The 14,964-nt window shown below is 42.9% G+C and overlaps 1 protein-coding gene across 1 annotated transcript in view; it reads left to right on the forward strand.

Annotated features, from left to right (window-relative positions):
* Positions 1-14,964, forward strand: part of LOC144791363 (coagulation factor X-like) — a 231,930-nt gene that overhangs the window by 152,598 nt on the left and 64,368 nt on the right. Inside the window, exon 6 of the mRNA XM_078666038.1 lies at positions 2,835-2,973. Coding sequence (XP_078522164.1) covers positions 2,835-2,973 — 139 coding nt within the window. The remainder of the gene's footprint in view (positions 1-2,834; positions 2,974-14,964) is intronic.

A 14,964-nucleotide genomic window follows, 5' to 3' on the forward strand; every position in this document is an offset into this window, starting at 1 on the left:
TCTGCCCATCTGCTTTCAGCCATCACCATCAGATTGGAGATGAAGAAGTGAAATATACAAGGTAACAGGCCTTCTCCATCTATGCACTATGGATCTAGAACAACGTCCTCTGTATCCATCAATGCTGCCCTAACCTTCCTCATATTTAGGAAAGACATGAGGACACACCGCTTTAAAGAATACCACATCATGATACTGTAACAGTCCTCTTTCACTCTTAGAAACTAGCTACTCCTCCAATCACACTTGACTATGTCTTTGCCTTTGACCTTATGCAGTGCTCTGCTGCTTTTTGCCTTGGGTTTGCAAAATATAAATACCACATATATACCTATATATATATCGACAAATTGTATCAAAAGCCAACAAGAGATCAAATAGGAGAATCGCCGCTATTCCATCTGAGTTAACAGTGGTTTTGATATCCTCCCATATTGGTTTCATTGCTGCTTCAGTGTCATGTCATGTACTCTATTGAGTTTGATAGTCTGAGAGAAGGTTTTTCTCTTTAATTAAATCTTTATTACAAGCGGCGGAGCTCCTCGAGGGAATCTGGGCACCACTGCTGGCAGATCTTTCAATAAGTTTGCTTATGAACTAGACACCAGAGGTCAGTCAGTTTTAGAAATGTCAGTGGGATCAGAGCCACACTTTTAAAAGAAGCTTTATGTGAGTAGTTTTCAGTTCATTTGGGAAAAGTCAGTTGCTAAGGGGTTGTTGAGAATGGCTCTAAAATATATGGTAGTAAAGCTTTTATAAGTGATGTTGATGCCGTATTTACAGATGATTTGTTTTTGTATTGAGAGATAAATATTTCTCAAAGGCAAGAAAGAAAAATACTCAAGTATTGCCAATGTCCAATAACCAGCACTGTGCCTTTAATAAAGGGAGTATTAGGGGTTTACAATGTCCCTGGCTCGGTCAAACACAAGTGCTAAAGTGTTTAAATGTTAAGCCTCTCTCCCCTCTCTTACTGCAGTCTTGGCTCACTCAGCACTTCATGTAATGGCCAGAGTCCCAGAGCTCTTGGTAAACCCAGTAATCCCAGGGTCCTGATAGAGCCCCCACTCACTTAGCTCTTGGTGTATTCCAGATTTGTTCACTCACTTAGCGCTCAGTGAAGCATAGACTCACTCAGCTCTTGATAGAAGCCAGACGTACACTCCTGGTCAAGAGCCCATCGGCCATTTGCAGGTGGGCGTCATTAGTCGCTCCACCGTGGAGGGGTGGGGGACAAGGAAGTGGAGGAAGTGTGTCATGACCAGAAGTGGTCATGAGTTGTGCGACAGAGGGGAGGGGGAGAGTAGAACCCTTTAAAAGTGAGCTACCCCCAGTGACCCTTCTTTGTCCCCTGATGTGCTGCGGGCGCTGTACTGAATGTTTTCCACCCGCCCACTCCAACATGTCCACATTGGCGCCTATCATAGCCGTGTGCTGTGTAATAATACTAATGCTAGAGGGCACTAAGTTGCCCAGTTGGCCACCTCCTTCAGGAGAAGCCATTCCGGGGTGAAGCTGGTTTGAAGGAGGGCTGATCTGCAGGTGGCCCTACACTTCTAGCCCTACCTCGGGTACCCCCGAGATTATGTGGAGCATTACCAAAAGTCATGGGATGCCCCAGCAGGGACAAATGTGCTATGTGGTCTCTGGATCTGTCAGAAATGTTTGATGTGTCAGTTTCTCACCTGGTCTTTCTGTACTGATGTAAATAGGATATGGGCGATGCTGTGTTAGGGTTTGATGTGTATTTTGCGATATTTACTATTGTGTAATGTTATTTGTTTACAGTGGTTATTAGACCATCTTGTTTCATATGAAGTAAATTTGCTACGTCCTAACCCAAGAAATTGAGGCTGTTGCTTTGTGGGGGAGGAGTGGACAACGCAGTCCGTAAGGATGGTTGACCGCATGAGTGAGCGCACTATGACAAAGCCGAGACTTAAGCTGTTGTTGGTAAAACACATACTTACTCATCTCTTTGTAACAGTTAAAAGACACAGTTGACTCGTAAGAAAACCCAGATTAATTTACATATGTCTAAGGTAATCCAGCCAATCTGCACTTTTGATAAAATTAAAATGCAGGACTAACTCGAGTCTTGGCCAAACCTAGACTCCGTCAGATCGCGCTAGAATTCAGACTCTCTCAGTTTTTGATAAGGACGAGATTCATTCAGGTCTCTGTAAATCCACAGCGACTCACTAAGCTCTTGAAAAAACACAATAGACGGGTTTGCCACTTAGTAAAGCCCAGAAATACTCAAACTTCAGAAAGGCAAGGATCCCTCGGGTTTTATTTATGTCTAGATTTACTTAGCCCTTGGTCACGTCCAGATTGTGTCGCACACAGTTCACGATAAGGCCAAGAATATGCCAGAAGGTGTGGTCTGTATAAAACACACAATGCAGTATATTAATTTCACCATACCTCTCCACATATTTACACAAGTACAATTCCACACAAAAAAGTCAACTTTCCTCAGATGCCCAACCATAAGAAAACATGACTTCACAGAAAATAACCACAGGAATGAAATAATTTACAGATCACCCTACAAAGAGTTTATCAACTGTATATGCCAGTGTAAAACAACTTGTGTAGAAAATGGCCTAATAAGAAACTGTACACCCTTGATCCCAAAAACAGAAAGATACAAAAGCACACAAAACTAATGTAAATTGACCAAAGAAACAAGGCATTAATGCTAACTAAAGGAATGCATGCAACCTTATTCCCAGAATCCTCCATCTCTATAAGTGTCCACAGTTATAAGTTCAGGGAAAGCAGCCCATTTCTCTTGTCTCAGCGTAATGCTTATTTTATGTTTTTTCACTACAGAGAAGTTTGAATGCTGGTATAAGAATGGAGGATGTTGGCAATACTGTGTAGATGATGATGTGTCCCAGGATGTGACCTGCTCATGCACTGAGGGCTACATGCTAGAGGAGAACGGCAAGACCTGCTCTCCATCAGGTATGGACCTACATGCTCTAGTCCCTGCATGTTACATGTACAATGCCTTAAACATCTCAACATATTTCCATAATTGCTAACTTTCTCTTTTCAGGAGTGATGGTCTCAACAGAAAATTGCCAAGTTTTGTGTATATTCTTGGGTTTACCCTCTAAAATATAAATTATTCCAGCAATATTTCGATGGGGGGGCTGAAGACTGTTGTTTTAAAACCAAGAAAGGGTTTCTTTTGAAGATTATAATTTTGGATGGTGTAGGACTTAGTCCGACCTAAGGTCTGTTCTGCACTGATACACACCCTGGTACTTCAAGATCTAAATGATATCCTACAGTGGATGCAGTCAACATTTCAAACCTTCCAAGCACATTTCAAAGCCTCTTTGGGTACAAACTAGGCAGCAAAGAAAACACTCCAAGATGCCCTGTCCCACATCAGGGACAAACCAGGAACACAGCAATCCCTGCATGTGATATCGGTTACCTCAAGAACAAACTCCCTGCCTGGGATTTATTCTATATTGGGTTATATTATTTCATGCTATGTCAGTACAGTTTTTTGGAGTGCTCTTACGCTTAAACATACTATCATGGCCCTACGAATCAGGGCAAGAACAACAGGGGAAGATTTAAATTGTTTCTTGAAAGAGGAGAGTTTTGAGCTTTTCCCTGAAGGTGAGATGGGCTGCAATCTGATGGAGACGAACCGGGTTGAGCATTTGACATGGAGGAATGTGTGCCAAAAGGAGCTGCTGTCAGCTAAAGGTTTCCAGGTTTGGCTAGACATCGAGGAGTTCAGCTGGAGAAAAAAAGGGGTTATTTACTAAGATTTTGCGTAGGCAAACCATTGCACCGATTTACTAACTATTCTAAAAGATGCACAAGCGAAGCCAAACTGTGCAGCACCATGCATGTGTCCACCCAATCTTAAATAAATAACCCTGAAGATTGGGTAGTTTAAAGTAAGACTTCAGAGATTAAGAGTGGACCAGAACAAGTAAATGCATAGTGTACAAAGTAATGAACTTTAAGGAAAAATACGGGTTTTGATAGATACCCAGTGTAGATAGTGAAGGAGGGGGGAGGTAGAAGCACACCAAGTGCATCAAGAACAAGGTCATCTGCCTTCTTTTCGACTAATTGAAAACAGATAGGAGTGATGACTTAATACCACTTGCACACTGGTGCAATAATCAAGGTGCGAGCCAATGAGAACAGCAGTTGAGTGATAGTTAAAAGAGAGAAAATGATTGATGTGCCTGAGGTGGTGGAGATGGTAAGTACAGTAGGAGATGATTGTGGAGAATTGAGAATCAAGCTGAAGAGTGAAATCAAGTTTGATTCCAAGATATTTGACTGTAGACAGAGGTGGAGTGATACGGGTCTGGGTGTATCCGTATTTGGTTTCAACCAATGTTGCCTCATCCATTCTCTAATATCTGACAGGCAAAGTTGGGTTAAGTCATCAGTGCAGTAGCCATACAATCAAAAAAGCAGATGTAAGGTCTCAGCATATGAATAAAATTGGAGGGTGATATAGATTAGGAAGGCCAGTGGTCGAACACTTACATTAAAAAGGTGAGGTGCTAGAGTGAAGCCCTGGGGAACAGTTTGGGAGCAATGGAATAGAAAAGATCAGAACCGACAGAGCACAGTAGAACTAACACCAGCTTTCTTGAGCCCAAGAAAGACGAGCTTATGATCAACAGTGTCAAATAACACTGAGAGATCTAAAGAATCAGGCCATTAACAACGTTGCGTTAGTAGTGAGACAGAGATCATCAAGAAATGCAGTCATTGAGCGTTCAGTGCTCCTCATCGACCGACCCTCCTAGAGAGACTGACTCACTACATTCCTTTATGGAGCATGGGCCACATGTTAGCACTTTTCTTTGTGTAAATATTGGGCCCATAAAGGGTGATCCGATGAATCGAAGATCGCATCAGATGATCATCAACAAATCATTCCATTTATATAACATGAAACACATTAGGCTCCAAAAGGAAGACGGAGATTGGTTAAGTTTTCCAACCCCAAAAGACTATTAAAGGTTAAAAGTTTACCCAAGTAAAAATCTTCAATTTAGTGTCAATCAATAGATGAACGCACTAGTTAATGTGAAATTTAGATTAATCAAAGTCATACGAGTTAAAGGACAAAGCATCATAATTTCACCTCAAAGGAACAGCTGAGTAAAAGTAAAGTCTTACATAAAGAGAGTAGCCTAAATGTCTTTGTTGCTTTGTTCTATTCAAAGTCTGGAAACGATGTGTTCAGTAAGCATCCTGAGCTGTACATTACTCTGCAGTAGCTTAAATCATACAATTCAGATACAGCTTTGAGCTCATTGGTTTCACTGGGTCCTTCACAATACAGCTCCTCTCATCATCCTTCAAACTTACATTTATCTGCAATAAGCAAGATATGTTGGACCAGCCTGTACTTTGCAGGTGAATTCTTGGATTCTATACCAATCATCACATTCCACAATGATTACAACTAAAAGAAAAATGTCTTCTCATGAGAAAGTAAGAAACAGAACACAGTGTTCAACCACTTTGAAACTGAGCTTGCCTAACAATATAATATCATGTGTCATGAAGCAAGATGGCAACCAACGTTAGTCATTTTAAAATGCAGGCCTACATCAACTATGGTCAATCAAACATGATTAGTAAAGCACAGTTAATAGCATTTGCATGTTTACATGTTAATGTCTATGTGATGCAAAAACATTTCTTTTGAAAAAAAAACTTTCACATATCAGATGAAAAAACCTACATACCACAAATCCTCCATAGGACTTGTTCCTCGTCAGGTGCCAACTCCATGGCGCTCATCCATGCACTAGACATGTTGCATCTAAGGTACAGTACTGACAAAGCTAAATTCTGCCTGAGGCACAGTGGTTACCCTGCTATATCCTTGCACAGATTTGAGGCTGTCTACACACCTTAACGCCTTAACTGCTTCGAACGTTCCGTGCCAGTGTGGAACGTTCTGAAAAACGGACGAGGTCGCGTCGGCCAACGGACGTGCACAGCACTACCGAGGCAGTGCTCGCGATGGCCGTTGCCCGACACCCGCAGCGAACGGCTTAAACTCCACAATTCTTTGCAATGCACTATTGCACATTCATAAAAAATTTAAGCCATAAACGAGCCTTGTTTCTCAGTAGATACATTTCAAAAATATTAAACACACTGCAATGCCAGTCCATTTCAGCCACATGCTTACCGCAGTTTAATGTATGCATGAAGTTGTTTTCTCATCCAGTTCACATCCAATACAAATAAAGCCTTGAAACATAATTAAAGATACAGATGCTAAATGCTTTAAAGTCTGGAAGAGACGGTCAATGCCGTGTAGAAACCCAGCGTGCCTTTACCCTAGCATTAAACCAGGTGGAGCAGAAAAAACTCAGCAACCTCTATCCTCAATGTCACTAAACATCAATATGCAAATTTATCTAGCATCTTGCGGTAATCTTAAAAACAAACTCTTTAAGAGAAAACAACCTTCATCGCAGGACTACTGAGACCATCCTCCTCCTAACTGTTCTAAAGTTTATCAGGATGTATACTAAGGCATGCCCTTACATAAGCATTAAGTTAGCCAATGTTGAATGAGTATACTAATATGGGGTACCCGTTCTTGCTTTTGTTCTCATTTACTGCAGTTCTGAGTCTTCCTGTGATAAAAATGAAACCCTTATTTTTATGTGAATCACTAAAACAGCAATCATGTTTTGTTCTTTGGGCTTCCTCGAGACTATTATAACAATACATTGAATTTTAAATATATGTAGTATTCTAAATCACATATATGCCACAAACTGCCGTTTTCACAGATACTCAGGAGAATGTTTTTTCTATATTCTTGTGCTCATCCAACACAAGTGAACTCAGTTTTTCTTGAAGGGACTATGCTGGTGTGCACCTAAACAGTATTTTGAATTGTGTTGTTTTTTCCAACTATTTCCAAATGTTGGATAAAAGGTTTTGATTCGGCAACAGGGTGTAAATGTGTTATTGCACCCACACATCACACTGTCACTCTTTGAATCAATACTGTGGTGCACATCTGCTTTTTGGTGAGAGTGCTCCTTTGACCCTCTTGCCCAGTTTTGTCTTTTTTTATTTTCCTATTTGTTATTGATTTTTTTAATATGGAAGATCTGCCCATTTCTCCACAAAAATATATTGAATATTGTGTTTATCTTACTACTGATCAAATACTTAGACGGCTGCAGGTCAGTCGATGTAGGTCTTCCTGAGAAGTAACTTCGGCAAACCAGAATGCTATGGCATGAATGGATGAGTATTGTGGATAGCATGTTGCGCATAGCCTTTCAGTGTTGTACTTCTCTCTGGATTATATTTAAACTGTTGAGATTATTCAGTGGAAGAGGGTAAATATCTATGGTTCAGTTAATAATAATGAACAACACTTAAATAAGACTAGTTGTTTATCTCTTGTAGTTCTGACAAATAATGTATTTTGAAGTACAATATAAAGTGATATTAACAGAGAGTAAAATAGGTCTATATATTGGTCCTTGTGTAAGCAAGAGAACAGACTGTCAGATACACAATATTTATTAGGGACCCAATAGGATAGTAGTTCTTTTAAGGACAAAGGCTGGGCTCCATATGAGGTTTTAAACTGGGAATGAAGTTTGACTATCAGCATTTTCAATACAATGTGGAACAGTTTTTACTGACATGCCTCTTTTTTTATAAGATCTTACTTTTTAAGCAAGCAGCATTGTCTAGAAAGTCTGCTTTTGACTTGTTGTAGAAAATGGGATTCATGAAGATTCACCTTTTTTTGAGTCAGAATAAGCCCTGTAATTTATACTGATACAGCATGTTTTATTTGTATCTACATTAACACTTTTTTACTGTCATTGGACTCTAACTAAATCAAACTGAACACTGTCTCTTAATGGAAGAGTTATATTGTTGTTATAAGTAAAACAGTAGGCATTCCTTTTCTTTTCCTTTATGTTTACCGTTGTATTTGAATTGCCAAGTGATATTGCAATGGTGCAATGTATGTTGCTATTTTGTATATTTTTGTTGTCTAAATAAACTAATGTTTCAAGTAGAAAATAGTATAGCTCTTGTATTGGAGGCTGTAAGGTGAATATCTTGCAATATTGTTTAGTTTTATATCATTTTCATTTTGGGGCACATTGCTTTTTACTGTCCCTAACTACCCTGTCTGTTGAGTAGTTATGGGAAGGTCATGAAATAGTCTTCCAGAGCAAACATTCTTTGCAATACCTATCAGATCAGTACACCTTCTCTTAAAGTCTGCTGAACATACTTGCTGGACTAGAACACCAGCCCACAACACCGCACCGCATCTAGCAACCCGCGGTGCATCCCAAACATGATTGCCGACCAGAAACAAAGCAAAATGAAGGCGCTGGGAGCGGGACCTCACTAGGCCCGGAACGAGGTGGTGCACCATGATGTAGCGGCCTCAATAGGGGAGCGCCGCGGAGGCCCACGGACAGCCAGAAGACGTAGAAACTCGAGAATTTTGGGGCATGCAGTAGCCCTGTTGCTCCTGTGAGCTCCCCCCCAGTGTTGTGGAAAGAGTTGGCTGGCCCAGGGATGGGTCCTGGCAGATGGAGAGGCCCTGCTAGCCCAGACTGGCTGAGACAGAGAGGGAGCCACAGCCAGGGAGCTGTGAAAGCGGGCGTGGCCCAGCCGTACCGAGAGACGACTCAGACGGCTGTGAGAGGGGTGGCAAGAGACCCGCAGCCGCATGGTGGGGTGGGTCTGGTGTGGTGAATCGGGGCCCGCTGGCAATCAGTGCACTGGAGTCCGGCATTGAGCCGGCTCTGGTGGGCAAGAGATGGCGAGGCGATCCCCAGAGGCCATCTTAGAGAGTTGGATTCTGGAGGGCCAGACAGAGGGTCCCTGTTGATGGCGGGGCGGCCCCTGCCGCGCTGGCTGAAGTAAGTGAAGATAACCGGTTTAAAGTTACTCTATCCACACCCATCTGAAACGGGGCCCAGCACTGACGGAGTGACACCGGCTCCCCCCCTCCTCCTGTGTACTACTTGCAGGGCGAACTAGACAGTGGGGGACGCTGCGCGACCCGAGCTGCGGTGGTGGGGCCTCTTCCTCTGGCCCTGTATGTCAGACTGTGGTTGGGGCCCCCTGAAGGGGTAAGACCTGCCGGGCATGCATGGGCCTCATACCCGGAACTTCAGTAGGAGCATCTGAGTCTGGGCCCAGCAGGCTAGCTGGGCCCGGCCTGAGTCTATGCCTGGTGGGGAGAGCCCGGTTGGTAGTGCTCCCTCGCTGCCCTGGTGAAGCGCAGGCAGAGGTGGACTGGAGCCTGGCCCTGCATCTCCCCGTGGTCCTGCTCGAATAAGCTCGGGGTGGCCCCCTCCCCCGCTGACAGGCCAGAAGTATAGCAGGGGCTTGGCGCAGCAAGCAAGGGGGAGCCGGATAGACTCCTTCAAAACACAAGCATGAGAGAGATGTTGGGGTGCCTCCGCCCTGGAATACACGAAAGGAACTCTACCTGCTCACACAGAACTGTAAGTTAATGCTTGGTTGAGTGCTGAATGAGTCCTGGTGCACTCGTGGAGGGTGGCACTTGCACACGTCAGTTGATCCCAGGCTAATTGTGGTTGTGCTGTGCACTGGGGGCTCATTATCACTGACTAGCTCCTGTAAAAGAACAGGCTATGGAACGTGTGTGGTATATCACACTAAATTAAACCTCTGGCTGGGACTATTCATCGTGGCATGGACCAGAAAGCATCCGGGCCTCACTGGGCCAGAGGCGGCTTGCATTGAGAAAGTGTGATTTGGGAGTCGACAACAGGAGCGGGAACTGGTGGACTTGGACATACTGAAGCAAGGGGAGTAACAGACGGCCTCATTTAGGGTGCACCTCCCCCACTGAACATTGACGTAGGCAAGGACAAAGATACTCAAGCAGGGGCATCCAACACCATCATACAATATACCACGCTGTGCCATCCCCCGCAGTGCATCAAGCGCCAAACAACTGGAACAGATAATGAGGATGGGGAGGAGATGCAGATCCGATACGGGCAGAGCTACTTCGCCACCATACAGGGTTCCCGAAAGGCGCTGGAGGCCCGGATACACACTATCTCTATTAACGTTAATCTCTTGCAGGCTGACCTGCAGGCCTTCTAAATAGTTATATAGAAATTACCCTATATAAAATAAATCAGGTTAAGACATTGCTTTGTGCCAGTTAAATCAGCAAAATCAGGTAGGCAGGTTGTCCAATTATGAGAATAAACCTAAGCCTTATTTAACTTGGAATCTCCCTCAGGGGACCTGAAGATTGATCCTATTGCAGAGAATGGATCTGCTCCCCCTACAAGTTATTACTGGCATTTGGGATAAAGTCCCAAAAAAGGAGAGATTGTGTAAATTATGCCAGCTGCATAATCAGATCTTAATCATGTAATATTTGCGTGTCGTGTTGCACAATGCATGTCGTCACTTTCTAAGGCCACTGTTTTTTAAATATTATATTCAATCTGTATCAAGACCGGCAAGTGCTTAATATTTCTATCTAATAAAATGTCTTGACAAGATTGTTAATTTTTTTGGGATGTTTTTTAAATTTGTCTTTATAAATCAGGTTGTTCGCATATTTAAAACGTCAATCGTTTAACAATCGCAAGTGGTGTGTTTTTTTATGTACAATATTATTTTTTAAGGTTTTAATTCTATTAATGAGTTGAATCTAACTATGTTTTATAATAAAATGTGGTTTGTATTTTTTTATTTTCTACGTTGAACTAAGTGGACCTCCGTTGGAGTTCCATATAATAATACATTGAATTTAATTAATTTGGAAGGGCAAAACCTCACTTTTAAATATCAATAATTACCCCTATGCAGGTTTACTCATCCTCAAGGTACGGTGCATGGTATTTTAAAGTAGGGCATGTAGAAATGTTATTATAATATGTCCTTAAAGTGAACAGCCCCCAAAAGCTATTTTTAACTGTGGCAGGCTTATCTGTCCTATGAAGGAAACCAGAGTACATCTTTATTGTATCTCAGAACGGAACTAGAAATAATTAAATACTTTCTTATAGTTATTAAAAATCCAATCCAATGGGGAAGTCATAATTTTAATTAATATTAAGGAAAAGTAACTTTTAGAAAGTTCCATGAAGTTCCTGGAGGGTAAATCTGCATTTGCTCCCCTACTTCTGCCAGGCAGTAGTTAGCATTTAAATAGGTGTGAAGTGCCTCCCAGGAGGTATCAATAGGCTGACCTGAATGCGCAGAGATAACTCCTCTGAACATGGTAGAATATGATATGCAGGGTAGGACTGTGAGCATCCTTGTTGACATTACAGTGCCAAACCTTGCTTGAATATAAAATCTTGTTTGATAGGCGTGTTGTGGTTTCCAGACAATTAGGGGTGGGCGGATTTTTTAATTCCGCAGGTGGAATTGGAGGAGATTGGTAATTTCGCGTTACTCTTGTATCGAGGAATTACTAGTAAATTCTGCCACTCAGCCAGCGGAATTAATCTCCAGTGTTTGGTTTTTAAGCAGGATCAGAAGAGAGATATGCCCCTCTATGTTTAAAAATTGTGATTTTTTAACATAGAGAGACAGCTCCCTCTTCTGGCCCTGTTTGAAAACCGCTGATTGCACCGGTGCATACCCCTCTGCGCCCTTACATACTCTGAATATACAAGGCTTATATACTTGGGGGCAGATTTATGTTGGGAATGCGCCACGTTTGCGTCACGCAACTGCGGCGTAAACGTGGCGCATCCCTACGACCCATTTACAACGTGACGCATCTAGGCAGATGCGTCACATTGTAAAGCCCTGCGCCACTTGTGGGCGTTCCGGCGCAGGGTGGGCGTTCCGGGGCAGGTGCGCCTCGCAAAAGTGGCTGAGTGAAATCTATAAGATTTCACTCAGTCACTTTCAGGCCAATGCTGCGTCAAAACCCTGCGCCTGCTTGAAGCAGGCGTAGGTCTTGACGCAGCATTGTAAAGATGGGGCACCCCCGAGCCTTGCTGGAGCTGCGTCGCGCTTGCGACGCAACTCCAGCAATGCGCCACCTTTACGGCACAGATGTGTCACGCATCTGGGCCGTTTTTTGCCCCATGGTGCGCCGCATTGTAAATGCGGCGCACCATGGGTGGCGGAGCAGCGGCGCAAAATAACTGGCGCCTCCCTGGGGATGCGCCAGTTATCATAAATCTGCCCCATAGAGTATGTAAGGGTGCAGAGGAGTACATACAGTCCTGCATAATCCTAGGCATCCTTACATATTCTCCAGTAATCACTGCAGAGTATGTAGGGGCACCAAAGGGTATGCACTACAGTGCATAACCCTCAGCGCCCATACACACTCTGCAGTGATTACTGCAAAGTATGTAAGGGCACCGAGGGGTATGCCCAGCAGTGCCAAATACCAAATGCACTGACAGAGTATGTAAGGGCGCCGAGGGGTATGTACAGCAGTGCCAAATACCAAAAGCACTTACAGTGCATTCACCTCGGTGTTCTTACATACTCTGTAGTAATCACTGCAGAGTATGTAAGAGCACTGAGGGGTATGAACTGCGGTGCATTTGGTTTTTGGCAGCACTATTTCCTAGTGCAAAATACATCCTTCCATCCATTTTTGTACAAAAGGGTGCAATATGCTCTAAGAAAATAGCCACTCTGCCCCGTCGCGGAATTCCGCAGATTCTCTCAGTATTTTAATGGAACTCCGATTAACCAAATTCAACCCACCCCTACATATCATACTGGGGATACACTTGAAAGGAAGAGAAGAAGGGTGCCAAAACAATTCCTAAGTATCCATTGTCTATTTTGTTCTACCTCACTTCTGTCTCTGGGTATATTGTGGGTACATTAACTTCCTCAAATTAGATTTTAATGTTAGATGTGGGAAAACACTAGGATTTCTATAGTCAATTCTCCACACACACCATTAGCCCTCAGAGCCCAATGTTAGAGTGGCTGAAGACTTTTTCCATCTTGAAAATACCCAAAGTGGGTAGGGTTGACCCCTGGAACTTTTACCCCATTGGTTAGGGCATGCCCAGCAGTTATTCCCACACACTGGAGAAGTGTGGCTCAATGGTTAGAGTGGCAGACCCTGATGCAGAGGTCTAGCCCGGGACCAGGGTTCAATTCCCCGCCTCGGCGGGTCTTGGGCTCAAAAAAATTCCACGGACCTGATAATTCTCGCCTCGGTGCCTATTCTAATCATGGAGTCCCACTCTGCAACTCTGGGCAATAGCTTGCTTAATCTCCACAACAGCCCCCACAATGCTAAGGATGCCTGGCCTCCACCTTGGGGGTGCCCAGGAGTGGACACCTCACAGGGAAAGCCAGGATGGGTTCCACAGCGGTATTCGTACAAGCGCCTTGAGACCCTTGCGGGTGAGTAGTGCGCTATACAAGTATCAATTTACATTTACACTAACTCATACCAGACATAAATGTTGCACCTCCACGTGAGGTCCTAAAGTAGAAGTGTACTGCTCTAGTTGATTGAGACCTAAAAGACTAGCATTAGAAGGTTAAATCTTAGAGCAGGATGAACCTGGTTGGCGTATCTGACCCGCGCTCCATTGCAACCAGCGTCAAATTGCCAATAGTTCCAGATCTATGTGACCATTGACTAATATTGGCACTTTAAGCTTCTTGGAGCTATTCTTACCTAAAACTTTTAAAAATTCATATCTCCGGTTCCCCTTATTAGATTTTTGTCATGGTTGAGTGATTTTGTTTATTGAGTTCTACTCAATTTCCGATACATGATTTTGGATTTTTATTGCTTTGCATTTCAACTTTATTACCGTTTTAGTATTGAACAAATACTTCACGCATTGCCCTAAGTTAAGCCTGTCTGCTCAGTGTCACCTCTACCAGGGGGTTGAGTTTAGATTTATTTTGTGACTTTGAGGGTTCACACTGACAAGGGTTATGAGTATTCCTTGAGATGGGCATTCACCCACCCCAAATAATAATCTAGTTTTGACAAAACCCATTGAGTTGTTGGAGCAAGTGGGAAGGAGAGCAAGCCAGGTGTATAGTATGGATGTTAAAAAGCTAACAAATTTAGGAACTTCTGAAAGCAATAAATATGTGCTTCCAAAAAATGTTTGACATTGAGGAGGAATCTATTGTGGCAGCATTAAGGAGATTGGGTAAGTGCAGAGTATAAATACTTTGGATGTTACAGCGCACCTAAGTTTCTTTGTTTGTAGGTGTCCACTGATTAATTTAAAGTGGCACTTTGCAGTGAGTGGGTAACACATCTCATTCCATGTAAGAAGTAAATTAGATTTCCTGTAGTCTGAAATGGAGAAGTTATAAAGCAATCAATATGTGTTAGACCCGGCATCCTTGGCGTAGTTTCTCCCCTAACATTTTGCCTTCACTGTCATTTCCACCTGGAAAAGTACACCTATTACCAGGCCTAAACCATTCTTTTTAATATATAGGAGTCACCCCTAGGGTAACACTGGACAGCCAGAGCAAGGGTGTAATATATTTCAAAAGTAGGACATGTACTTTAAAGTTCTGCATATCCTGCTAGTGAAAACTCCTGAAATTCGTTTTTCACTACTGCAAGGCTCACCTCTTCCATAGGATAACTTTGGAGTTACCTTATTACATTTTCCATTTTATATGTGCAATTTTCAAATGGTAACAGGTAACCAGTTCATGTTTGGTGTCCCTGAATCTGTCATTTAAAATCCTAACTAAGGGTAAAGTCGGATTTTAAAATACAATTTCGAAAATGCCACGTTTAGAATGTTAAAGGAACACATGATGGATGGAATGCTGAACAATGATAACATTCACCCCCAGTCACAAAGATCTGAGTTGAATCCATCATTCTTTTGCTCACCACATCACCCCAGTTTGAACCCAGGCATAGGTAAATCAGTCTTGACCCTGTTCCTAATGGTAGCAGTAAAGCTC

The sequence above is a fragment of the Lissotriton helveticus genome, chromosome 11, assembly GCF_964261635.1.
Source record: "Lissotriton helveticus chromosome 11, aLisHel1.1, whole genome shotgun sequence".
Taxonomy (NCBI): Eukaryota; Metazoa; Chordata; class Amphibia; order Caudata; family Salamandridae; genus Lissotriton; species Lissotriton helveticus.